At 28.2% G+C, this 25,527-nt stretch overlaps 4 protein-coding genes across 9 annotated transcripts in view; 3 read left to right on the forward strand and 1 right to left on the reverse strand.

Annotated features, from left to right (window-relative positions):
* LOC119675278 (centrosomin) overlaps positions 1-7,059 on the forward strand; it is a 33,951-nt gene extending 26,892 nt beyond the window's left edge. For 2 of the 3 annotated variants that reach the window (XM_038086469.1, XM_038086470.1), the window contains exons 7-10: positions 3,061-3,285; positions 3,345-3,533; positions 3,602-5,642; positions 6,464-7,059. In XM_038086469.1, coding sequence (XP_037942397.1) covers positions 3,061-3,285; positions 3,345-3,533; positions 3,602-5,642; positions 6,464-6,744 — 2,736 coding nt within the window. In that variant the 3' untranslated portion in view covers positions 6,745-7,059. The remainder of the gene's footprint in view (positions 1-3,060; positions 3,286-3,344; positions 3,534-3,601; positions 5,643-6,463) is intronic. The other variant, XM_038086471.1, reaches the window with a different exon arrangement.
* A 1,390-nt stretch (positions 7,060-8,449) lies between these two features.
* LOC119679256 (ubiquitin-associated domain-containing protein 1-like) lies at positions 8,450-14,893 on the reverse strand. 2 transcript variants are annotated; one of them, XM_038091505.1, is made up of 8 exons: positions 14,763-14,893; positions 14,605-14,623; positions 10,527-10,971; positions 9,809-10,328; positions 9,446-9,651; positions 9,263-9,392; positions 8,887-9,190; positions 8,450-8,826 (listed from the first exon to the last, which is right to left on the reverse strand). In XM_038091505.1, exons 3-8 carry the CDS (start codon positions 10,805-10,807, stop codon positions 8,666-8,668), a joined length of 1,602 nt encoding a protein of 533 aa, XP_037947433.1. In that variant the 5' UTR covers positions 10,808-10,971; positions 14,605-14,623; positions 14,763-14,893; the 3' UTR covers positions 8,450-8,665. The 2 variants fall into 2 exon arrangements, with proteins under 2 accessions (XP_037947433.1, XP_037947434.1); XM_038091506.1 differs by lacking the exons at positions 10,527-10,971; positions 14,605-14,623; positions 14,763-14,893 and adding an exon at positions 10,384-10,473.
* Positions 12,207-13,658, forward strand: LOC119679257 (DNA/RNA-binding protein KIN17-like). Its single transcript, XM_038091507.1, has one exon. It carries the CDS (start codon positions 12,355-12,357, stop codon positions 13,537-13,539), a length of 1,185 nt encoding a protein of 394 aa, XP_037947435.1. The 5' UTR covers positions 12,207-12,354; the 3' UTR covers positions 13,540-13,658.
* Positions 14,894-16,417: 1,524 nt separating the features above from the next.
* On the forward strand, positions 16,418-25,059 carry LOC119677665 (poly(A) polymerase type 3-like). 3 transcript variants are annotated; one of them, XR_005252283.1, is made up of 9 exons: positions 16,418-16,813; positions 16,892-17,051; positions 17,636-18,449; positions 18,514-18,710; positions 18,777-18,991; positions 19,061-19,412; positions 19,488-19,721; positions 19,801-20,419; positions 24,936-25,059. XR_005252283.1 is itself a non-coding variant. In XM_038089113.1 (8 exons), the coding sequence occupies exons 3-8, from the start codon at positions 17,711-17,713 to the stop codon at positions 20,023-20,025; spliced, it is 1,962 nt and encodes a 653-aa protein (XP_037945041.1). In that variant the 5' UTR covers positions 16,418-16,813; positions 16,892-17,051; positions 17,636-17,710; the 3' UTR covers positions 20,026-20,491. The 3 variants fall into 3 exon arrangements, 1 of the variants encoding a protein (XP_037945041.1); XR_005252284.1 differs by lacking the exon at positions 16,892-17,051; XM_038089113.1 differs by lacking the exon at positions 24,936-25,059 and having other exon boundaries at positions 19,801-20,491.
* The last annotated feature ends 468 nt before the right edge of the window (positions 25,060-25,527 follow it).

Here is a 25,527-nt window from a genome sequence, read left to right on the forward strand (position 1 = left end):
TAGTGAACTAAAGAAGGAAATTTCAGAAACTTGTGATAAGAATAATGTTTCTTCAAATGAAGATAATAAATCAATTGAAGCCTTCATATCGTCTTGCCGTTTAAATAATGAAAACTTCACTAATAAGTTTGTATCGAATGACGTATTGATACAAATCTCTACTAATGAATTAAGAAACATTTTGCTTTTGGAAAACAAACCCTCAAAGATGTCTCAGGAAAAATTTTTGAGAAATCTTTTCAAGTCCATATATTCTAGTTCTACTTTACATACAAGGATCCCTAAAAACTCTTTAAAATGTGCACAGAATGAAACAAAAGAGGTTATATGTTATAAATAATTGTTTAAATATTCAAATTTCTTTTAGTTGTTATTCCTGCCCAAATAATTCTTTTAATTTCAATTCTGTAGATGCATCCAAATAGCAATGAGTCATTAGAACCTTTAGAAGCTAAAGAAGATTTTGAAAATTAAAAATGTGGAAATCCTCCCGAAATCTTTCATTTTTTATATCAATCATATAAATATGGATATGAAACTTTTTTGAAACAATTACTATTATAAGGAAAATTTAAGTGAAAAGATTTGCTCATCTAAGGGAATATCGTCAAAATTAAATATTTTATTTATTTAAATATTTTATTATTTTAAATGATTTATTTTATATACAAAATTAAAATTATTTCTTTAATCTTAAAAATTTATTTTGTACACAAAAATTAAATGATTTATTCATTTACATTTTTGAGAAATTAATTTTAAAAATCTATTTTGTATACGAATTTTTTTTTTGCTTTATTTAGTGCTTACCAAATCAAAATTGTAAAAATATTAAATAAATGTCAAATTTCGTATTCTGAATTTTTGACCACATTTTGAAATTCAAAATTTCTATACAGAAATTAAGCAATTATTTTAGCAAACAAAACCACTAGCTCTAGCTCTATTGAATGAAACTAAGGGTTATAGATCTCTAAAAAATTCGCACATTACACAATTCAAATTTCCCATTTAAGCAATAAAAAATTGAATTGTCAATATTTATAATATTTGATAGATCCAAAAATGTAAAAGCAATTAATTTAGCAAACAAAACCACTAGCTCTAGTGCTATTGAATGAAACTAAGGATTATAGAACTCTGAAAAATTCGCACATTACACAATTCAAATTTCCCATTTAAACAATAAAAATTGAATTGTCAGTATTTATAATATTCGATAGATCCAAAAATGTAAAATGGCTTTAATAGAGTATGTTAATTTAACATGTTATAAAATATGCATCATATAATTTATATAGATAAATAGATTAGGTTATGTTAATATTGACTGGCCGTAAGCCATGTGGCAACCAGTTGGTCTGTAGCTATATTAGATGTAGATTAGTCGAATATAGATTAATAGACATATAGATCATATACATATTAGATGTTGTTTTTGAGTAATGGGCAGAACCATCAAGCATTTATTAAAGCGTATTTTTCGACCAGACCTAATAGAATATGAAGCAAAGCTTTCTCGTGTGTCGTATTTTTAGTTCTCGTATACTCTGCTATCAGGGTGGCTATATAGATAAATATATTGTAAATATAATATTACATAAAAAAATTATTTTTGCAGAATATATTTTTTCGTTTTTATTTCATGTGATTAGTGGAATTAATTAACATATTTTTGATTTTTTTTAAATTGGATTTTTTGGTGTTATTAGCTGGCACTTTGATATATATTTATTTTAATTTTAATAGATTTGTTTAATTTTGGTAATAACTGACATTTGGACATATTTGGACATACTCAATACAATGTTTATATCGTAATTTTTTTTATATTATAAATTTATATTGAGAATCTTCTTTTGTTTTTTATTTTTTCTATATTATTTAATCTATTTTTAAAAGAACAAAAAGATGAAAAACTGATTTATATTTGAATTTTTGTTGAAATGAATAAACGTTTATTTGAATATTCAAAATGTTCAGTCATTGTTAAAATAAGTTGTATTTTTCCAAACTTTAAATTCATTCTTAAAATGGTTCGCTTCGAGTTCTATACAGTTGCTGCATAAATATTTTTTATCTTTAAAAAATGATTTTTCGAATTCCTCTAAACGTACAGACAAAGATTGGTCCAAATTCATTAGAATTTCTTTTAAACAAACCATATTCTTAAATTTGTATATAAATAAAATTCAAATGGAGTATAATATGGTTTATACGATCTAATCTTCTTCTTAGTTTCCGTTTCCCCTAGTGGAGTGTAGGGCCGCAACGATTAAAACCGCTTAAACCGCTCTTCTGTCATTTCTCTTTCAATTATCCCCAAAGTTAAAGCCGGTGCACGATCTAATAGCATCGTATTATATTGCCTATTGCTTGGTATTGCTTTGACGTTATCGAAGTGATTACCATGCTATATGTACTCTTAATTATAATAACTTATGTGTCGATGGGACAGTCTCAGACTTTTTAAAGCACGATAATCAGTGGGAACGTGGTGCTAATTTGCTGCTGGTAACTTTATCATATGCAAAATGGTCTTTCAACATATGATCCATTCTTATATCAAGGATATTATCCACAATATCCCAAATTGTCACCTCATTTGAGCATCCTGTTTTCTTATAATCTTAAGTACTTTACTGCGACTAGACCTAAGACTGATGGTACACAGCACTTTCATTTTTTTTAAAAAATATTTTTTTCTGCTTATGTTTGTCACTTTGTTAAAACTAAATAAATATTAGTTTTTATTAGTTATTGTATAAATTAAACAAATATCTAATAACAAAATAAGGAGGAGTAATCTTTAATTAATATTTAAAATATTGTAAGATCGTAAAAAAAATATTACAAAAATATGTTGGAACTTATTTAGTGTAGTCCTTACTGAGTTATCAAATAGATCTCGTATGACTTAATTGTCTGCCTAGAAATTGATTTGAAAAATATAATTATGAGTTTATTTATCAAATATATATTCAGATTTAGATATATATCTACATAAGAAGGTAATAAGTTTACATAATATTTGAACTAAATATATGTTATTTTTTCTAGAGTATTGAAATGGTCACGCAAGAGATGCAGGAAATTAAATCTGAGTTAGCTGACAAAACGTGTATGCTTCTAGAAGCTGAGGACGAGATAACCAGTCTGAAGCAAAAACACGAGCACGCGTGCCGTAATGTCCAAAAGCTTATGTTAAATTTAAAATCGAAAGAAGAAGAGATAGAAAAGTTTAAACAACTTATTGCGGATGGACCATCTTCGTCGAATAAAGACGTAAATATATTTTAAATGTCTTAATATAGTATACTATAATAATGTGTTTTTCATTTAAGTGTTTAAATTCACAAGCCGGTTTAAATACTTTAGAAAGTACTAATCGAAAACTTTCTTTGAGTGATTCTGAGGTCGTTAATGATGTGTCTATTGCAAATAAAGAAAAACTTGAAATGACAATTCAGCAGCAGAAAAAAACTATACAAAATTTAAAGTTGGAGATAAAGAAAAAAACTGTAGATTTACAGGTAATTACCAACAATTGATTTTAAAAGAAAGTATGAAAATATATAATTTGATTTTATTTACATAATAGAAATTAGTCAACAAGGAACTATGGGAAAAAAATCGTGAAATTGAGCGACTAACTAAATTATTAAGTGAACATCCATCGGAATCAGTTTTGTCACCAGTTAGCAGCAAAGATACAAGTTTGGAACTTAAGCATGCATATTCAGATGAAGATTATATGAAAGCTTTAGAACGCAATAAACTCCTTCAGCGTAAGGTCGATGTTCTTATTCAACGTTTAGGAAGTGAACGAAATAATGATTCTGTTATAATTCAATTACGAAATGAATTACGCCAAGCACGTAATGAAGCTGAAAATGCTGATAGATGGCGCCAAGATTGTGCCGATGTATGTACATTATTATCAAATCGTTTAGAAGAGCTTGCTGGTTTTTTGAATTCATTATTAAATCATAAAGATGTACTTGGCTTTTTAGCTGCCGATAGACACCATGCTATGCGGAAAGCAGTAAATCGTAGCCTTGATCTATCAAAGAATTTGAACATTACATTATCTATGACAGGAAATTCTGCCGGCGATCAAAGCTTACTACAATTAAGTAATCTTTCTGGTATTTTAGGAGACCTTAATGAAGGTGAAAATATGACATACAATTCATATAAAGGTGAGACCGAAGAAGAGGCTATTAAAAATTTGAAGTTTGAAAACAAAGCTCTTAAAAAAGAACTTGAAAAACGTCGGAATGATACTAAAAGAGATCGACGTTCATTACCTATACCACTGCCACTTTCAATTGAAAATCAAAGTGAGTCAGAAGATTGGTCGGAACCTGATCGAAAAGTTTCTTTAGCACGTATTGGACTAGACGATTATTCGTCATCAATAACTAAAGATTTGAAAAAAGCAACTGATACTGATACAGACACTAATACTTGCACTCAAAGTCGTAATTCAAAAACTAAATCACAAGACCGGATTGCACAATTGGAACAAATCATTTTAGAGCGTGATGAACGTATTTTGGAAATTCAATGTCAGTTGGTTGAAACAGATAATCGTTTAAAAAAAGAAAACCTACATGTATTGGATATGAGAGATGAACTTCAGCATTTACGTAAACGTAATGAAGAGTTGCATGCTGATCTAATAACAATTGGAGACAAAGAACCTGTGAATTCATTAAACGAGTCACTGCTTTTAAAACAAATTGATGAAAAAGAACATCAAATGAAAAAGTTAGTAGATGAACGCGATTGCTTGTCAGTGCAGATTGCTTTAAGTGAAATACAAATAAAAGATTTAAAATTAGAAATAAATGAAATAAAAAAGAAGCACGAAGTTGCAATAAAAATTGCAACGGAAGAACAAACTAAAAAACTTGAAAATCTGCAAAAAGAATTCGAGGCACGTCTAGAGGAACGTATTAATGAACAAGAGCGTAAACATAGAAATGCACTCGCAAACGATTGGACTGAACGTTCTTTATATGAAGCGAACAAAAAACAATTAATTGAGTTACAACGCCAATTTGTGGAAGCTCAGCGTACAATTGATTATTTAAATGAAAATGAGCAGGAACTTAAAGAGTCACTAGTGCAAAGCGAATTTTCAGCCCGTGCGCTGAAAAAGCAATTAGATGAATCTACAATACAATCTTCGAAAACTATAACAGAACGTACAAAGGCTTTAAATGATAAATTGCAACTTGAAAAGCAAGTACAGGAATTAAAAGAAAAGATAGCAGAAAATGAAATTAATAATAATATTCTGCAAAAGCAGTTACAACAATTTAAATATGAATATGACCAACTCAAAACGAAATTTAATTCTATTACCCGAATGAGACAAAATAGCAGTGATGTTTCAAACTCTGAATATACATCAGAGGAGATACCAAAGCAAGATAGAATGCCTGGTATTAGTGATGTAAATACTATACGAGATGCTGCCACAAATACTTCACGTCAAAATAATCAATCACCGGATTTGGGCATAGAAAGTGATGCTGGTCGTGTTTCTAGTGTAGAAGTAACAAGTACACAACACTCTAAATTAAAAACTGTGGAGCTGTCTATGGCTAAAGAAAATATTTCAATTAAAAATGGTAAGTTTTATAGTAGTATGTACTTGTTAATAGCTTGATATATAATTACAAAAGACAGAAAGGGTTTCGTAGTTTGTAGGTGTCTGACTTACTAAATCATGTTATTGTAGTTACTGTGGTAACACGTGCAGATTAATCGAGCAGTAACCTACATGAGTTTAGGTGATGGTAGTGTGAGAAGGGAGAGGATTGTGTAGGAGTATGTATGATGCTTATTTTTAAAGAAAAATATTTTTCGGGAATTAGTTTGTTGTTGTTGTAGCCCGCCGTTATTTGCTTGTGTGTCCCCTTTGAGGGATGTTAAACAGTACTTGGTCGTTTTCGACGGGTGGCTTCTGGGCGTAGACGAGTTAAAAATAAATAAATTCGGTGTTCTGTCTAGTAGCGTCTGTGTTATTGTTGTTTTTTTATACCCTGTTGTTGTTATATCCCTCCGGGACCTGGTTGTGAAGTCCTTTTGGGAAGTGTGGAACGGTACTTGGTCGTCGAGTGGCTCGGGACGTAGATCCGGCCGTTCTTGGAACCTTTATATCCTATTCGCTATTTGTTGCTTTTTTTTTGTAATATTCATTTTATGATCATGGACTAGTCTGAATCGACATTGTTCGTAACTGATATGTTAGGGTATGCACAAAGAAATTGAGTTTTTTTTCTTTTTATCGGGAATGAAATTTTTTCTTGTATATATTCAGTATATAAAACTCCCAGTAAGATTATATTTATTCAAGCATTCCAAGTAATTTCGTTACAGGATGGTAACTTTTTTTAATCTTATTTAATTTATATTTACGAACTGATCGATTTTTTTTCATTTTTTGTAGAAATAAATGCATCAGCAATTAATGACGAACAAAGGCAGCAACCATCTCCTAAGAGTAATATTGCGCAGGAAAATGTACATGATTGTGCCAAGGTAGATCAAGAAAATGCAGAATTACGTCGCAAATTGTTACGCACAAAACGAGCATTAGAAGACACGTATCAGAAACTACATATATCTAACCAAAAGAAAGCACAGGTCGAAAAAGATATTAAAAATCAAATACTAAAAACTCACAATGTGCTTAAAAATGTACGATCGAATATGGAGAATGAATTGTGATAAAGGCATTAATGGTCATTGAAATTGCACCACTCATCACATTTATAATTTATATATCATAAATTAGAAACGATATAATATTATTAAAATCATTACCATCGACTAACAATTGTAATAACTGTTGTCAATTAATAACTGTTTACTTGTGTTTATGTTGGTTTAAGTCATTTTTTTACTTACTTAAAATAAGTTCATTTTTTATATATTCGTTTATTTCGGGTATGGTGTGGTCTATAAGTGTTTTAAAAAATTGTAGAAAGTGCTAAAATATTTTAAAATATATTTTAATACAATATTACTTTGTTACAACATTAACATTGCCATAAGAAAAATTCAATAAAAAACAAAAAAAAAATCAAAATACAAATTAATTATTTAAATTATTTATAGTAGTTTAGTTGATATATAAATGTAGAAATTACCATTCATATTGAATGAAATGTTTTTAAATCATTAAAAATACGACCTTAACATTTACATATCACATACGTAATTTTTATAAACTTTTGTTTACTAATTAAATAAATTATGACAATGGATAAAAATAAAATCACACATTCAATTCATTGCATATGTACAAACTATATGGTATTTTATATAAAATAGAATTTATAAATATATATATATATATATATATATATATATATATGCATAACATATGCATAACAGATATATAAAACTGTTTTTAACCCTTTTATTTTTATCACTTTTAGTACATAAACTTCGAAGAAGACATTGAAATTATTATTTAATATAGTTGCTGAACATCAACGTTCTTTAAAATATATAAAAATTCCATTGGAACGTACCTTTTTTGTTCGTATTACATATTTTTTTTTTAAATCTTATTAAAATGGTAATAACGTTTTGAAATCGATTTAGTTGAAATGGCTTTTCAATAATGTGGATTTTTTTATGTTAAAATTTTTAATGCAAGAATTGTTTTAAATAAAGTTTAAAATTAAATAAAAAATAGTTTTTTTTAATATTAATTTGTTCTTGCCGAGAGTGACGTGTTTTTATGATGAAAGGAAACTACGATTTCGAATAGCAAAGACAGGAACAAAAGTTTAGTTAATATATTGAAATTTGTTTAACTCCACAACGCCACGTACTCATCATCAATGGTCTTATGAAATACTCGAATTTCTTTTTAAATAGTTTATAGTCCGTATATAATTTGTCACAACTGCAAGTGCCAGGCGTAGAATTCGTGCCTGTCAAATTAGAAGCGATAACTAACTAATTGTGTTTTTCCACAACTAATTGTGTTTTGTAGTTGCCTATTTTTATTTCAAAGCTGTTATTTTGTAGGGACATCTGCTATGCATATTTTTATTTACTATATGTAAAGTGCCAATTTTTGGTTCGTTCACTTCTCAACAAGTTCGCTAATCTATGAGAGTGATTCTTCTACATATACAAACGAAGCTATATTTCATACTTTATCGTTATTGTTTCAACCCATCTATCCAGTAGTATGAGCTGTCAACTACATATTCATCCAATAATTTTTTTGTAATAAATTAAACAATACATAAAAAGTGTAATTATAAAATTTATTATAATTTTCTATTGTATATTTTAAAGCGTATTCCTAAAAATAAATAATATATAAATAAATTTGTGCAAATACAATATGTATAGTTGTAATGATAAAAAATAAACACCATTATTTTTGGTTAAGTAATTTTTAGCAAATTTTTATGAATTTATTTACAAATTTTGTGCTCTAAAGCAACTTTGCAAGTTGAACTTATTATCTGCATACAAATATATCAAGATTATATTTATTAGAAAACTAAAAAAAAATTTCACTAATTCCACTAAGGATAGCTTCATTCAGGTTGTTGTCCATATATAGTTGTCAAAAACAGTTTTGTGTGTTAACCGCTTTTTACAAATTACAGGTGCCAATTTATTAGCTACTATTTTCAAAGCGATTTGCATAAAATTGATTCATGCCTAAAGCATGTTTTACGTCATGATATCTTTGAAGTATGTTAGATATAACTGAGCTAGAATCACTATCTCCACCCCACAAACGCAACAGACTTTCATTCTCGAGTATGGATACAAATGCTATAAAGGATGAAATAGTTTTACAAACTGTACAAAAATCGCAAATTTTTTTTATATTACTTAAAAGTATTTTTGGATTTCCCAAACTCATTTGAACTTGGGGCATTTCTAAAATTGATTGAAGTAACGGAGAATCTTGCGCTAAGCCTTCCTTTAGTTCAAGTAAACTGGGACTGCGTATGCCACATAGCCACTCACAAGCAGCACCTTTGTTATTACAAGTTTTTTTTAAAGCGGCATACACTTCATTCCGTTCAAAACCCATTTCAGTGATCTCGTTCACTGTATCTGGCTTGGGTGGCATATCACGATGACTAAATATTCGAACAATTTCCAAAAGTGCAGCTATATTCTCTAAAACATCCTTTAAAGTAAGAATTTACAATTGAATAAATTACTTCATATAAAACATGTATATATAAACTTATATTATTACATTATTTGTTACTATATTTGTGGGGGACATAATTGATTGACTTTTCTGAAGACCCATGACTTCTTCTACTCTTGACAAATCATCGTTTTGAGTTTGAATCAACCATTCTAAGGCCGAAGCATAAACACCACTAAAAGTAAATAAAAGTAAGCTATTAATATTAACAAATAAAAAAATACTTACTTGTGAGTCTTTAGAGCATATTCACATCTTTCCTTTGTGAAACCCATGTCAACAAGGCACTGCAGTATATCATTTTCGTCATTTAGTTTATTTATAAGTTTTTGTTTCAGCATGGCTATAATTCGATCGGCATATGGACTTGCACCAACTATTATAGCAGAAACTTGCGCAAGTGATATTAAAACTTTTCGTACTTCAAAATGCAACTATAATAAAACATTAATTAAATATTAATAAAATAATCAACTTCTTATATGAAGTATTAAAATATTTATTGCTTTGTATTGTATTATAAAGCAGTATATACAACAAATTGAAGAAACTCTAAAGAAAAACTTAATATAAAATTTTCTATTCACTTACATTGGCCTGTTGGAATATTTCATTAACATCAATCATTGGTAGATTTGTTACACGATAGGGAAGGTTTCTCGTTGCCATATCAACCTCATACAGTCGTGGGGGAGTCATATCCTTTGCACTAGGCATATTATTTGCTAAGAAATGTCTTTTAATAACCAATACAAGTGTATCATTATTTTTTATGTTGAGTGATTTCAAAGTTCGATTTTCGTCTAATTCTACACCTTCGAATTCTGCTCGAAATAGTCTGTATCGTGGAGCAACTAAACGTAAATCAGTCGAAAACAGTTGCACTGCAGCCATGTCATCAGATAACTCCATAATAATTTCATTTTTAATCTCTAAGAGATGCTTATTAACATCAGTCTGATAAATAAGTATACGAGCACTAGGGCATATTATTCGAACTCGAACACGCTCATTTGTTAGTGATGTGTCACTTACGGTATCGTTTGAATTACTTGATGAATTGTTCGTGGAACTGGACGATGAAGATGATATACTACGTCGTGAACGTCTCCTAAAATAAAAATTATAAAATAGATAACTCAGTATATATATATTACATATCTCACTTCGAAAATAAGTTCCGCAATTTCTGCATATTTTTTAATTTGCCAAAAAATACTTAACCAATAATACTAATAATTTTTAAAACAGTTTTGTTATAAAATTTTTGTTTTTGTTTAACTTTTTTTGTTAAATTTAAATTACTTACAATAGAGAATTCCTTGGTAACTTGTTTAAAGTTAAATTAGATGCAATGTATGAAGTTTTAATTCTACATTGTGCAGCACAATCCTGCTCGACAATTGTATTGTTTTGTTCTGTTGTGCTAAGATTGTCTTGATTTCTTTCGATATGAGCCGCATCCGCCGGTAAAGCGTCTTCATTATCGCATCCGCTCCTTATTAAATTTTTTTCTTTTGCGGTTCTGTTGCTCCGTGCTAACCATTTTGCACGTTTTTCTGCAATTTTTTCACGCATCCAAGGTATCATTATAACCGTAATACATATATACAGATTGTGGGACCAACATAAAGTTGTCCGTTATAACCATTCAATTGTTTTTTATACATTTCAAGAAAATTTAAACATATTTAGCGATTGTGAGTTTGTTATTATTGTTGTCTTTCGTTCATTAGGCAGCAACTGTGTAAAACCTTTAGTGAGACGTTTGTAAATTGAAACAAAGTGAAAGTGTTGCTCAGTGTTTAATGAAAGGGTTTAGTTAAAATCATAAATTTTTGGTTTTAATATTTTTGTACTTAATTGTATTAGAATTTTGTACTATGTTCTCAGTGCAGCTAAATCAACTTATATTAATCAATTAAAAATTTGTTCTTTCCCATTGGCATAAGTCAGAAAGTTATAAATTAAACATAATTAATTAATTATTATACAATACAAGAATAGATTTGTAATTGCAATAGATACTAGCAGAAAACAGCAAGTTGCTGGCCTATAGTTGCTTATATGTACGCAAAATAACATTTCACATATTTGAAATTTTGAAAACAAAACATTTTAAAAATATGTCGAATTATGGTAAATAAATATTTAAAATATATATGTGTGTATAAATAAACAACAATTTTTAGGAGTATGTGAAGTAAGTATAATTAAAAAGCAGTTTAAAATTTTTAGCTTTTTAGTTGATAATAAATTAATACTTAATTAATGCAAGCATAAATATTCTAAACCATTATTAAATTTATTTCAAAAGAAAATTGGAAAACTTCCTGCATTTTTAACATGATCTTTAATTTATTATTCATTTTAATTTTCAATTTTATATAAATTTTTATAAAAAATATAGCAAATTTAGCAACTTGCTGTTATTTGTCACACGTAATAGCTGCCGAAAGCACCTAACACTAATTAAACACCAAAGCAAAAAATAAATAAAACTTAACTTTTACCTGCACCAATTCTTTCATACATTTTGTATGAGATAACAAAAATAACTACAATACAAATAAAAGCGGTTTATTTTGCCGTTTTTTTAAATAAATACCTCAACGCGCAAGTTATTTTTGGTTTTTAAAAATAAATTATGCATAAGAAGGTTTATTTTTGTGTTTAGAGATAGTAGTTATTGAGTATTTATTTACAAATAATTATTATTTTTGCTTTAAAAATAAAAAGCAGCATATAAAAAAATATAATAATAATTGTAGCAAAATAGTTTATGATTTAATTGAATTTTTAAAAACATATTTCTAAAATAATTATGACAGCTTCATTCAGCTAAAATTTTTATTTGTTATGCAAATTTCACTTCCCTACAATAGTAATTTCGAAGTAGCATAATATATGACGATTTTTTGCTTTATTTACGATATAATATAATTTAAAAAAGTTTCGAATACAACTCTGTAAAAACTAAATTTTAGATAGAATTGGGATGAGAAATTTAAAGTGTCATTTGTTTATAAAACCATTTTCTGTCAAAACAGCAGTAGAGACTGATTGCAAGAGAACTAAACAAAAGTAGCACTTTAATATATAATTTTATTTAAAAGAGTAATAATTAAGTGATAAAAATGGGAAAAGCCGAGAAGGGCACGCCGAAATACCTTGCCAACAAGATGAAGGCAAAGGGTTTGCAAAAATTGCGTTGGTATTGTCAGATGTGTGAAAAGCAGTGTCGGGATGAGAATGGATTTAAGTGCCACACAATGAGCGAATCTCATCAACGTCAGTTATTATTATTTGCCGATTCACCTGGAAAGTTTCTATATAGCTTTTCAAAAGAATTTTCAGATGGATATATGGAATTATTAAGGCGTCGCTTCGGGACAAAACGTGTAAACGCAAATAAAGTCTATCAGGAATATATATCAGCAAAAGATCACATACACATGAATGCAACTCGATGGCTAACACTTTCCGACTATGTTAAATGGTTGGGACGCTCGGGACAAGTAATAGCTGATGAGACAGAGAAGGGTTGGTATGTTTCATACATAGACCGCAGTCCTGATGCACTTGAACGACAGTCGAAAATGGAACGCAAAGAAAAAATGGAAAAAGATGACGAAGAACGTATGTTAGCTTTTGTCGAGAAACAAATAGAAAAAGCAAAATGCACTACTAATCAAGAATCAACAGAATGTATTGAAAAGTTTACTGAACTTAAACGAGATGAGTCGCAGCCTTTGAAACTCGATATTAAAGTTGTGAAAAATGTACATATGGAAAATACTTCTCATAAAGTGGCATTAAATACAAAGCATTTTAAAATGGACACAACTATAAAAAATAATACAGTCCAGAATGTAAAACAAAAAAGTAAATCTGATAGTAGCACTACATCAGCGTTAGATGAAATTATGTTATTAGAAGAGCAGGCAAAAGAACGCTCTAATCGAAAGGACTACTGGTTGCATGAAGGTATTGTCGTGAAGTTTATTAGCAAATCAATGGGTGAAAAATATTACAAAGAGAAAGCTGTTGTGCAATCAGTAATAGACAAATACAGAGCTAAAATAAAGTTTCTTGAAAGTGGAGAAAAACTTAAAGTTGACCAGGCACATCTGGAGACTGTTATACCCGCACTTAATAAGAATGTACTAGTTGTAAATGGTGGTTATCGTGGTTTTGAAGGTGTCCTAAGAGAATTGGATGAAGGTAATTATTGTGTATCTGTGGAAATCGCAACAGGCCCATTGCAAGGACGTATAGTAAAAAACCTTAAGTATGAAGATATATCAAAGTTGCATTCATAACAATAAGTTTTTTACATCATTTTACATCAGAATATTGTGAAGTATAAATTAAGTTATTAATGTATGGTAATTATATTTTATAAAATAAAAATCAAAGAAAAACAGTTTAAAGTTTTCAGATTTGATTTTTGGATTTATATTTTACAGTTGATGTTTAGCCTTTTCCGAGTTAGTGCATCTGGGCACTTTTATTCTTTGATAGCTGGAGGATTCTGCAGAGTACCACCCATCTCCCACCCATTTGTGTATTCCTCATAAGCTTCGTGATATTTCAATGACTGATCTAAGATGTGCGTAATATTAATCTTAATTTTTAAACTCGTTAAAAGCTGTGAGTTATCCTGTAGACTTAAAAATATTTTGAAAAAAAAACTAATTCATCTTCGAATAAAAGGAAAACAGTCTTACTGATTTCTGAAAAGTCTAAACTAGGAAGCAGCATACGAAGAAGTACTAACAACACGAATTCATATTGAAATAGACGAAAAACATATGTAATTAAAGCATTTCTTATATCGGCAGTGTTAACTGAAAACTTATTTAATGAAAAATATGCCAAATCTGTATTATCTTTTGATCGAAGGGACGGCAGATCATTAATTGATATTTTAATACATTATATTCTGCATTGTCTAGTGGTTAATGCAGGGAACTGAGTAATTAAAACTAAATCATGTCTTTTTCCGGTTAAAATCGACTAAAATACTGTGAAACTACCAGTGTCAAGGGACTTGCTAATATTGAAGAAAATTCTCTCTTAAAATTACCAATGACTGCTTTTAAGGAATCTTATCTGGTATTGCTGTAGATCTATAGGGTCTGTGCATGTTTTGGATCAGTTAGCTTTATCTACACTAAACTAAGCAGGTCACTGTAAACTCAAACATCATTTAAAAGTTTAAAATTTTTTTTAAATACGATTCAACGAACTGCTTTCATAAACCACAGTCTACAAATTCAACAATAAGGTCCTACCACTGCTTTAGCATTATTTCTTCTGTTTACAATTTCAACATATTCAATAATTAAAGGACTATGTAATTATTCCACATTCAGTTAACTCACATATTTTTGAGTCGGACATCTAAAAAGAAATATTGGTTTAATAGTGGTAGTAGTTTGGAATTTATGAGAATAGTGTGGGGATTATAAAGATAATCCTTTGTTTATGGTAATAGTTTGAGTAAGAAATATTAAAATTATGTTTCATTGCTTCCACTTACAAGTCAATATCATTATTTCTACATTTTTTCTTCTTATAGCCTGTTTGAGCAGGCATTGATTTATTGTAACATATAATTGTATCGCATTTAATTAAAATACGTATTCAAGCTGGTCATTTTGATTAATTGTAAACAACTGAACGTCAATTTTGTTTACATTCGGCAAATTTTAAACATAATGCTTTAAAAATGCAAAATTTCGTTGAGGTAGTGAAAAAATAAAATAACAAATATGCAAAAATAATTTATTTTAAAAATATTTTTATAATTTGTAATGAATTAATCAAAAAGTATATGGATTATGAACAACCAGGCAATGATTGCTTAAAATTAAAAATAAAATAATTCGTGCGATGCAAAACGTAAACAGAATTGGTAAATGTCAAAATGAGTTGTTAGTTTTCTATTAAGTATGTTCAGTGTTTAACGCTTTCAAAATTCGAATAGAAACCTGAGTTTTAATGATGATAAATATTGTATTGCAATAAATTTGTAACAATTCTTCCTTTACGTACAAACAAAAACAAAAAATCGAACTAACATAAGTAATGTTATAACTAACATATGCAATGCAAAATAATATTAGAATAAAAACATCGAATAGCTTGCACACAAAACATTTATTTCATGTTTGTTACAGCACCAGTACGTTATTTGTACTTCAGCACAAATAATTAAATATTCCATAACTTAAGACGACTCAACTGATTACTTACCGCATAAATAATTCACTTTTTAAGGCTATTTAAGGTATGAAATATTTCTTAAAGCGCGTCGTAGACTATCATTTTTGAATCTCATTCAAGTTGCGCTCTAGCTTAAATTTATTCTAGCGACCATGCTCATATTCAAGAGTTGTCATTCGTAATTTATGACTGACTTTATTATTTCATTTATTTAATTCTATTATACAATATAGTAAAAAGTATAACACGTTTTTCAACTGCACCATTATATGCTTTTAAAAATAGCTTTGTACAATTTTGTATAAAATAGTTACTTTTAACTATGATTTTTATAAAATTACTTGCAAAACCTTAAAAATTATAAGCTACAACGTTATTAGCCGTAGTATTTTCTTTCAGAGTTGTAAAAAACCCACATTAAGTCTGATTGAAACAAATTGGCATCACTTTTTAAATATGATAAATGTTTTTTTTTTGTAATATGTTTTATGCTGTGTTGCGTATAATATGAAACATAAATATTGTAACACTAAAAAATATTTTATTTAAATCAATGGAAACCAAATGAATATTAAAAGGGCAACGTTTAGTATTTTCATCTTATATTTTTAAATTAATTTATTTATGTTTATATTTGAAATTATTAGGAAATGAAGTGTTCCTGTGATTTTAATGAATGACAGGAATTTTGCAACATATTTCTACTGAATATTCATAACAGACTAATTCACAATTTTTGAATTTGGCTGCACTAAAACTTAAGACGTAAAAATATTTACGAGTCCAAACCTAACTCTGAATATTTTAAGAGCATTGTTGTTGCTTCACATGTTTTCTTTCGTAAGTTGTGAATATTTTTTTGCTACCTTGAATAAAACATTTACGGATATTATTGTTTCTTGTTTGTCAAAAACACTAATATTTCCGTTTTCCAACACTTTTAAGTTAACGAAAGTGTTGAGGCAAATGTGGTTGGTTTTTTAGATGGATAGGTACTTCTTTTCGTTGTTATCAAGCGTTGGGATTGCGTATATGTGTACAAAAATGTATTTAAATATATATTATTCTGTTTAGTGTCTAAATTAATAAAGTTTTTAAATGATATTCGCTTAAATATAAATGTAAAAACCAAAAGAGTATACTACACTAAATTCCTAATTTTATGTGTACATGACTAAGAAGATCTGCTTGTAACAACAAATTTTAGTGAGAAAGTCAGTGAAAAGAAAATTGACAAACAAGTAAAACATACATTAAAGGAGATGACAAAGAAGCAAATTTAATGTTATGTTCTTGGAGTACAGTAAATTGTGGACAACATTTTCCGGTTAAGATTTAGCATATAACTGAGCTTATATTATTTAGGTAGGTAGATAATATTCCTTTAAATAATATTTTTCGTTTAATTTTTGTTTGCTATTTCTGCATATATATATATACTAGCTCCGTAATTTGTACGATTGCTTAAAGTGCATACATGCATTCAATCAAATTTATTTATTTACCAATGCAAAGTCAGTACCAAGTGGCAAATTCGGGAAAGTTAGAATCGTCATCGTCTTCAAGAATTTGTTATTTTTGGACCTAATTTAAGATTACTTGGGTGCGTATGAAGCAGCAATATAGTATTGGTCTAAAAATTAATGACAAATATGTTACTAGATAATAGAATTAATCATCATAAGTCCAGTAAATATATATGTATACAATTCTTATAAGAATACAATTTGCAATTGTCATGTATTTGAAATATTACAAATAAATGTATTAAGTTATATATATATATATATATATATATATATATATATATAAGAATATATTATATATATAATATATTATATTATATATATATTATAGCATTATATATTATAATATAAATATTATAATATTATATATTATTATTATACATATATATTATATATATAATATATATATATATATATATATATAGTCAACAGATAAACACTACAATAATAGATAAGCGAAATTATAGCAGCTATATATATGTATATAATTTTTGTAAGGTATAAAAATATGTCTGAAATATTATTTTATTAATAAACAATAGTTTTACATGTTCAAATTATATTAATATAAACAAGAAATCTTTCTTTGTGTAGTTTATAATAATTAGAGCTTTTTGAATTTTATACTTATACTGTTTATTGTAACTAATGACTATTATAGATTTCATAGCTCTATTAGAGACAGCGACGATAATTGAGTTTAGCTTCGAGTTTGAGAGAAATCAATTTTAATAAAATGTGGAACTCTGATCCCAGTCAAACTAGTGGTACTCAGTCACAAAATGTGCAAAATGGTCGCTCTACAACAACTTCACCACAACAGCCAGTTAAGCAGTTAGGAATGACCTCGGCTATAAGTTTGGCAGATCCACGACCTGAAGATTTACAAAAAACTGACGATTTGAAAAAATGTTTGGAACCGTATCAAGTTTTTGAAACACAAGATGAACTGAATCATCGCATGGAAATTTTAGCTAAATTAAACACGCTTGTCAAACAGTGGGTTAAAGATGTATCTGTTTCTAAAAATATGCCAGAAGTAGCAGCAGAAAAGTTGGGTGGAAAAATTTATACATTTGGCTCCTATAGACTTGGAGTACACCATAAAGGCGCCGATATTGATGCGTTATGTGTTGCCCCACGTAATATTGAACGCACTGATTATTTTACTTCCTTTTTTGATTTACTTAAAAGGCAGTCAGAAGTAACTGAATGCAGAGCAGTAGAAGAGGCGTTTGTACCGGTTATAAAAATGAATTTTGATGGTATTGAAATCGATTTACTTTTCGCAAGACTTTCACTTAAAGAGATACCCGATGACTTTGATTTACGAGATGATAACTTACTTAAAAATTTAGATCCACGCTCTGTCCGTAGTTTAAACGGTTGTCGTGTTACAGATGAAATCTTGGCACTTGTGCCTAATATTGAAAATTTCCGTTTAGCACTACGCACCATTAAACTATGGGCAAAAAGTAAGTAATGCATAAATGTAATCATGATAAAAATAATGAAATTAATGCTTATAAAATATTCTAGAACATGGAATATATTCAAATTCACTAGGATACTTTGGAGGAGTTACATGGGCTATGCTTGTTGCACGTACTTGTCAACTTTATCCAAATGCTGTTGCTGCGACACTAGTTCACAAATTCTTCTTGGTGTTTTCACGTTGGAAGTGGCCTAATCCTGTTTTACTTAAACATCCAGATAATGTAAATTTACGTTTTCCGGTAAATATTGCACTTAACTGAAAATATCAGTATATAGTTAAACTTAATAATGTAATTTATGCATAGGTCTGGGATCCTCGTGTTAATGTATCAGATCGTTATCATTTAATGCCAATAATTACACCAGCATATCCACAACAGAATTCTACATTTAATGTTTCCGAATCAACAAAGAAAGTAATTCTTAATGAATTTAATCGTGGTATGACAACAACCGATGAAATTATGCTAGGACGTGCTTCTTGGGACCGGTTGTTTGAAGCGCCAAGTTTTTTCTACAGGTATGTGTTAATGAAATTGGAATATTTTTCATAAATGTACAAATATATATTTAATAATTTTTGTTGTAGTTATCGACATTTTATTGTACTTTTGGTTAGTTCAATAACTGCTGAAGATCATCTTGAATGGTGTGGTCTTGTCGAATCAAAAATTCGTTTACTAATTGGATATTTAGAAAGGAATGAACATATTTCTTTAGCACATGTTAATCCTAAATGTTTCGAGTACAAGAAGGGGGAAAAAAGCTTGCAAAATAGTAGCGGCAATGAAGATGATAAGTCTCAAAATTCGCAAGTTGTATCTTCCTCTCCATATTGTTCAATGTGGTTTATTGGTTTGGAGTTTAAGCGCACCGAAAATTTAAACGTTGACTTAACAGAAAATATACAAAATTTTACTGAACATGTTATACACCATGGTGTAAGAAAAAAATTTTTTTATTGCCTTATTTATATACATCTATAATCTATTATTTATAATCAATTTCAATTAAAGGTAAATATAAAAATGTTGAAGGAGGGTATGTTAATTGAAGCGCGTCATGTAAAACGTAAACAACTTTCCTTATACTTGGATGCAGATTTTTTAAAACGTGAAAGGAAATCTATGGAAACGCATACTTCATTTAATAACATGGTTATGGCAAATAGACAGCGTTATTCTACGGAACTAGCACAAACATCGCAAAAGGATAATGGCAGTACTAAGCGTATGCGATTAAGTGAATCAGTAAGAAAACAATTTTTTTTTTAATTATTTAAACATAATAATATTAACGTATATCAAAATGTTTGGTATAATTTAATAGCGCAATGACGATAATTCAAATGCTTCAAGTGACACTGGTGGCACTACACCGACTATGCAGAAGCCTGCTCCTACATTTGTAAATGCATCAAATACTTCAATTAATGACAGAAGTTGTTCTGAAGATAATGCAATTAATAGCCAGTCTTTACAGCTTAGTGGCAGCAGCAGCAGTGGAAACACTAATACAAACAATTCCACAACAACTGAAGTAGCATGCTCGTGACCGTCATCAATTCCATATAATTCACATAAAACAATATCCCCCATTCCACCACATATACAAAAATTTCGTAAAAATAACAATGCTGCCGCTGCTGCTAATTCGAATAGTATATTTAGTCAAAGATCGTCACTAAATCATAACTGCACAGGCATTTATAAACAAAATCTTAATTTAAATACACAATACCACAGAAATAAAAGAGCTTTACCAACTAATCTTACCTCTAAAATAGAACCAATTTCTGCGAAGCTTGCAAAGAACAACAGCAGAATAAATGTTTCTGATACATCTTCAAATAATCCTAATCAATCTTATCCATCAAACCATGGAAATAATGACACGGATGAAATGATTACTACATCTACAACATCAATTGCAGACACTACTATTACTTGTAAGTTTTTATGAAACAAGGGTTTCACAAACATTTAATTAATTTTTTTTTTAAATACCATATTATTATATATGTTCGTATTCTTTTTATACTATAAGTATATATATAAATATATATATAGAATAAAAGTTTTTTAAATTTAAAAAAACAAAAAACAATCATTTATTTTTTTTTTAATTTACGCGTTTTTAGTTTAAAATAATTGTATGTACTTTACATTGTATATATGCAAAATGTATTTATATATAAATTGTATAATATATGTATGTATATTTATATGAACTATATGTTATATGTACATGTAAACGCATAAATTGTATAATTTATATACAGTGATGGAAAAAATTATAGAAACAGCTTAAATTTCTTTCTTTATCTTATATATCTTTTGCTAAAATATTTTTTTTCTAAAGTTTTAAAATTTAAAAAATAAGTGTATGGAATAAAGAAAAAAAACAATTTTTCCGCAATTCATAATAATAAAAATTGGCCGTTTCGTTTTTGTCCCTTGGAAAAGAAAAGTAGAAACAAAAAATTTAAAATTAACAAAATAAATTTTTTTATTTAAATCTGTTTATTTTAAAAGCTTTGCATAACTTATACTAATATTTAGTTGTGGCACCATTATTTTTTATAACTTCGGCGCACCAATTGGTTGATATAATCCACTAGATTTTGGCAAATCCATGAATCATTCGATTCACGTACTTTGTTCCACAATTTTTCACTATTTTTGAGCTTATAGTTGGAAATTTGCTTCTTAACAATTTTCCAAAGATGTTCTATAGAATTTAAGTCCGGCGACTGCGAAGGCTATACTAATAACGTATAGCCTATATAGATATTTTTGTCCCTGAACCAGGTCTTTGCTATTCGAGAGGAGTGTTTAGGATCGTTATCCTGCATAAACTCCCACTTAAATGGCATTTCTTGCTCAGCATATGTTAGCACATCTTTTCTTTTATCCAGTATATTGGACCAACACCTGATGAGGAGAAACAACCCTATAACATAATATTGCCATCGTTTGCACAATTTTTAGAACGTTTAACATGTGGTTTCTTATCACATCCAAATAAATTAACTTCGGTTTCGTCGGACCAAAGCACATTTTTCCGATTACTTCGTAACAAATGTGTTCTTGCAAAAACTATTGTACGGGATATGTTTGTTTCGCTCAGATAAAAAAACACTTTTCTTGGGGAGTGATCTCTCAAATTCATTGCTATCACTTTATTTCGTATTTTTCTATTTGTTAATGCTGCATTTAACTGTTTTGTTCGAACTTTTTAGAGGTAGCTCGCTTTCTGCATCGGTTTTCTTTTTTTTTTCGAAATGAATTGCAGATTACACTTTTTTTTGACCATTTTTTCAAATTTTCAATTTCATTCATAGATTTACGTTTTTTTTATATTAAGGATGAATTTTTGTTCCATCTCTGCAATGACTGTTACAACCCATTTTGACGAAATACGCCGAACAAAAATAGTGAAGATCACAAGAGTGTTAGTCATTATCACTACTGTTTATAAATTTCTAAATGCCAACGGCGTCAAATAAATTAACTCTGTCAGAAATGTTTTTATAATAAAAAAATATAACTGTTTCTTTTTTTTTCTTCAACCCAAAACTCAATCTTGTTGCTGTAAGTGTGCATATCACTAATATTTTTGCCGAAAAAAGTATAGAAGCGAAAGTAAATTAAAGTATCTTTATCAAAATAATATATTCACTGGGTTATATGCATATAATGTTAAAAAAATAAAATATACTCCTCGAGATGGTATAAAACTTCTCGTTTCAATTATTTTCTCCATCATTGTATATGAGTATATCTAGATTTTAATATGTATCTATGCATATATAGATTTTAATAAATATCTGTATATATATATATCAATTGTAATATATATGTATTAGATTGTTCGGAAAGTAATTTCGTTTTTTCCCGACAGAGGATGTAATTGTATTTTTTTTGCATCCAACTTCACATTTAAGTCGTATTATTTTTATATGCTTCGACAGCTCATATAGCAACGCTTGTGTCTGAAAAATTCCAATTAATTCTACGCAGTAGTTTTGTTTGGTCCCCTTTTAAATATGGAGTGCGATAAGCACCATTTTCGACATATCTTACTGTTTTACTACAGAAAGGGTAAAAATGCTGTTCAAGCCAGAAAGAAATTGACCGATGTGTATGGGGAAGGTGTGTTGACATTACGCCAGTGCCACCATATTCTCCAGACCTGGTACCATCGGATTATTATTTGTTCCGGTCACTCCAAAATTTTTTAGACGGCAAATCCTTCACCTCAAATGAGTAGATCAAAAAACACCTCGATCACTTTTTTGCCAGCAAAGGCCAAGAATTTTATAAGAGTTTAATTATGCTACTACCAGAAAGATGGCAAAAGGTGTTGGACCAGAACGGCCAATATATAATTTAATAAAGTATTTTTTTATTATAAGAAAACTGTTTTTCATTTCCACAAAAAAAACGAAATTACTTCCCGAACAATTTAATACATATATATGTATATAAATTGTGAAATATATACATGTATTCAGTTATTAAATATCGATTTTATGTGAAAATGAGTTTGAATTTACTTTTAATTATATTATAAATATATGTATAGGTTCAATAACCATAATAGTTTATAATATTTAATTATTTGGGGATACACTTGGATGCTATATGATTTTATTAAATATATGTAAATTTTATGTAAATTTTATATATGTTTCATATTAAGTAATGTTAAATTAAGGCTTCTAATATTGTTGTGTTATGAATCCTGAATTCATGAACTTAAATTGATCATAACAGAGATCGAGTTTTTTTGTCTTACTGCGTGTGATTTATGCAATGAATTTATTTTAGTGGTAGAACACAAAAATGATGGAATGCAGAAATACGCCGTCTGAACGAAGTACCTTGAGATTTCGTCATAACTGAAATAATTTGATTAACAAATCTCCTCAAAAAATTTATTTGAATTTTATTTAATTATATTTTTTTATTTTACTTTATAATTATTTTATTATTATTATTTTTTTATTTTTATTATTATTTTTTTATTATTTTTTTATTATTATAATTAATTTTGTGTGTATTTATGAAATAAAAATAGCAATTATTTTATTTAAAAATGCAATTTAATTTTCAACAAGATCCACATTTAAGTGAACTGTGTTTAGAAATTTCTAGTCAAAAATTTTGATGAATAAAGGTGGGACGGCAACCCTAAAATATTTCTTACATTTAAATTATTTTTAAAAGTAAATTTTAATTATTTTGTAATTTGATAGATTTTTGATTAATTTGCTTTTCTTGTGAGCGGTACTTAAAGTTAAGTGGTGAAATATATTTTCACTGCTAACTGAGTTAGAACAATTTTATTATTATATTATATGTAAATGTAGTAACTGAATTTTTAGATTTAATTTGAATGCTCAATGAACTCGGCACAGTTACTGCTATCTTTTCGCTTAACTCAAAGATCATCTACTACCAGGATCTGTTTAATAGATATTAGCCATAATTTTTTCCTTCAGACTAGTAAAAAAATACTCGCAACTTACGAAAGAATACATGCGAAGCAACAACAATGCTCTTAAAATCCTCAGAGTTAGGTTTTACTCGCAAAAAAATTTAAGATTAAAGTTTTAGAGCGGCCAAATTCAAAAATTAGTTCGTATCATATTATAGGTCTGTTCCACCAGCTACTCATAGTAAAATTCGAGTAAAACACAAGTAAAGTACAAACTGACAGTGTAACACAAATTAAGTGCTAAATTACGCTCTTTACACAGATTTTCATTGAACAGCTTTGTGTAAAGTCTGGTAAGAACACCAGTGCCGCGCAAATAAACCATAAGAAAATTTGAATTCAAACCACAACAGCTGATTCACCCATCACTCAAATTTTACTTGTAATAAAATGTACGAGTAAACCCTGTGTAGCATTTTTAAATTTTGACAGGGATGTTACGCTCTCTTAGATGCTCTCATTTACTCGAAAATTTGCTGGTGGAACGCATTTGTGTGTACACAGTGTTACTCAAAGTTACTGCGAGTAGTTCGTAGATCAGACCTAATATTGCACACAACATAACAAAAAACATATGTCAAAAAAAAAAAAACACATTTTAAAAGTAATGCCAATTTCTTATTAACCAGACTTAATATTATTTTTTTTCCTACTCTAAAAGAAAAAATTACTGCTATATTACTCCTATAAATAGTAATACTTTTAATGTTTTTAATATCGTAATCCTATCAAAAGGTCATAGAGTATCGAGATCGTGAGTATTAATAAAATACTCGTATATTGCATAAAATTGGAATTTATTATTATATATAAAAATTATTACTATATAAAATTGTACTTTAAATGCATAAATATTTTGAGGTTGCAGTGCACAATTCCGCTCAAAATAATAATATGTTATGCGTTTAATAAACTGCAGTGTTAAAACTAATAGCGTTTATTTTTTTATATTTGTAATATAGGATTTAAAACAACATATAAGCTATATAAGACTGCAAATAGTAAACACTTTCCCAAAAATTAATTATTGACAGGATGAAGTTTTGATTAGTAGTAAATAACTTAAAAAAAATAAAAAAAATATTGGTAAATATATAATGTTATAATATACCATATTTATTTCTAATTTTATATTTATTTCCAGCATAAAAATAATAAAAAATAATTAAAGAGAGTTAATTAAGGACATTTTATGATAATATGAAGAATTTGAAACAGTAAAACGTAAATATGTTGATTTAAGTTAATTTTAAATGACTTTTAATTGTTTTGGCTGTTATTTTTTTTTTTTAATTTTAGATTTTATGTGCTATATGTTAAATATTCCGTCACCAATTAAGAGACTTTGTAAATAATTTTGATGAAACATAAAATACTTTTTTGACACTACATTAATTCTGTAATAATTCAGAATTAATATTTTTAAAAATTAACGAACAATACGAAAAATTTGTTAACTCTTTTCAATTTTAGAATAGAAAAATGCATAAGCGGCGGGATTATTCAACTTCATCATATTATTGACTAGAAACTGAAACTTTATATATATATATA

Source organism: Teleopsis dalmanni, chromosome 2, assembly GCF_002237135.1.
Source record: "Teleopsis dalmanni isolate 2A chromosome 2, ASM223713v2, whole genome shotgun sequence".
NCBI classification, from domain to species: Eukaryota; Metazoa; Arthropoda; class Insecta; order Diptera; family Diopsidae; genus Teleopsis; species Teleopsis dalmanni.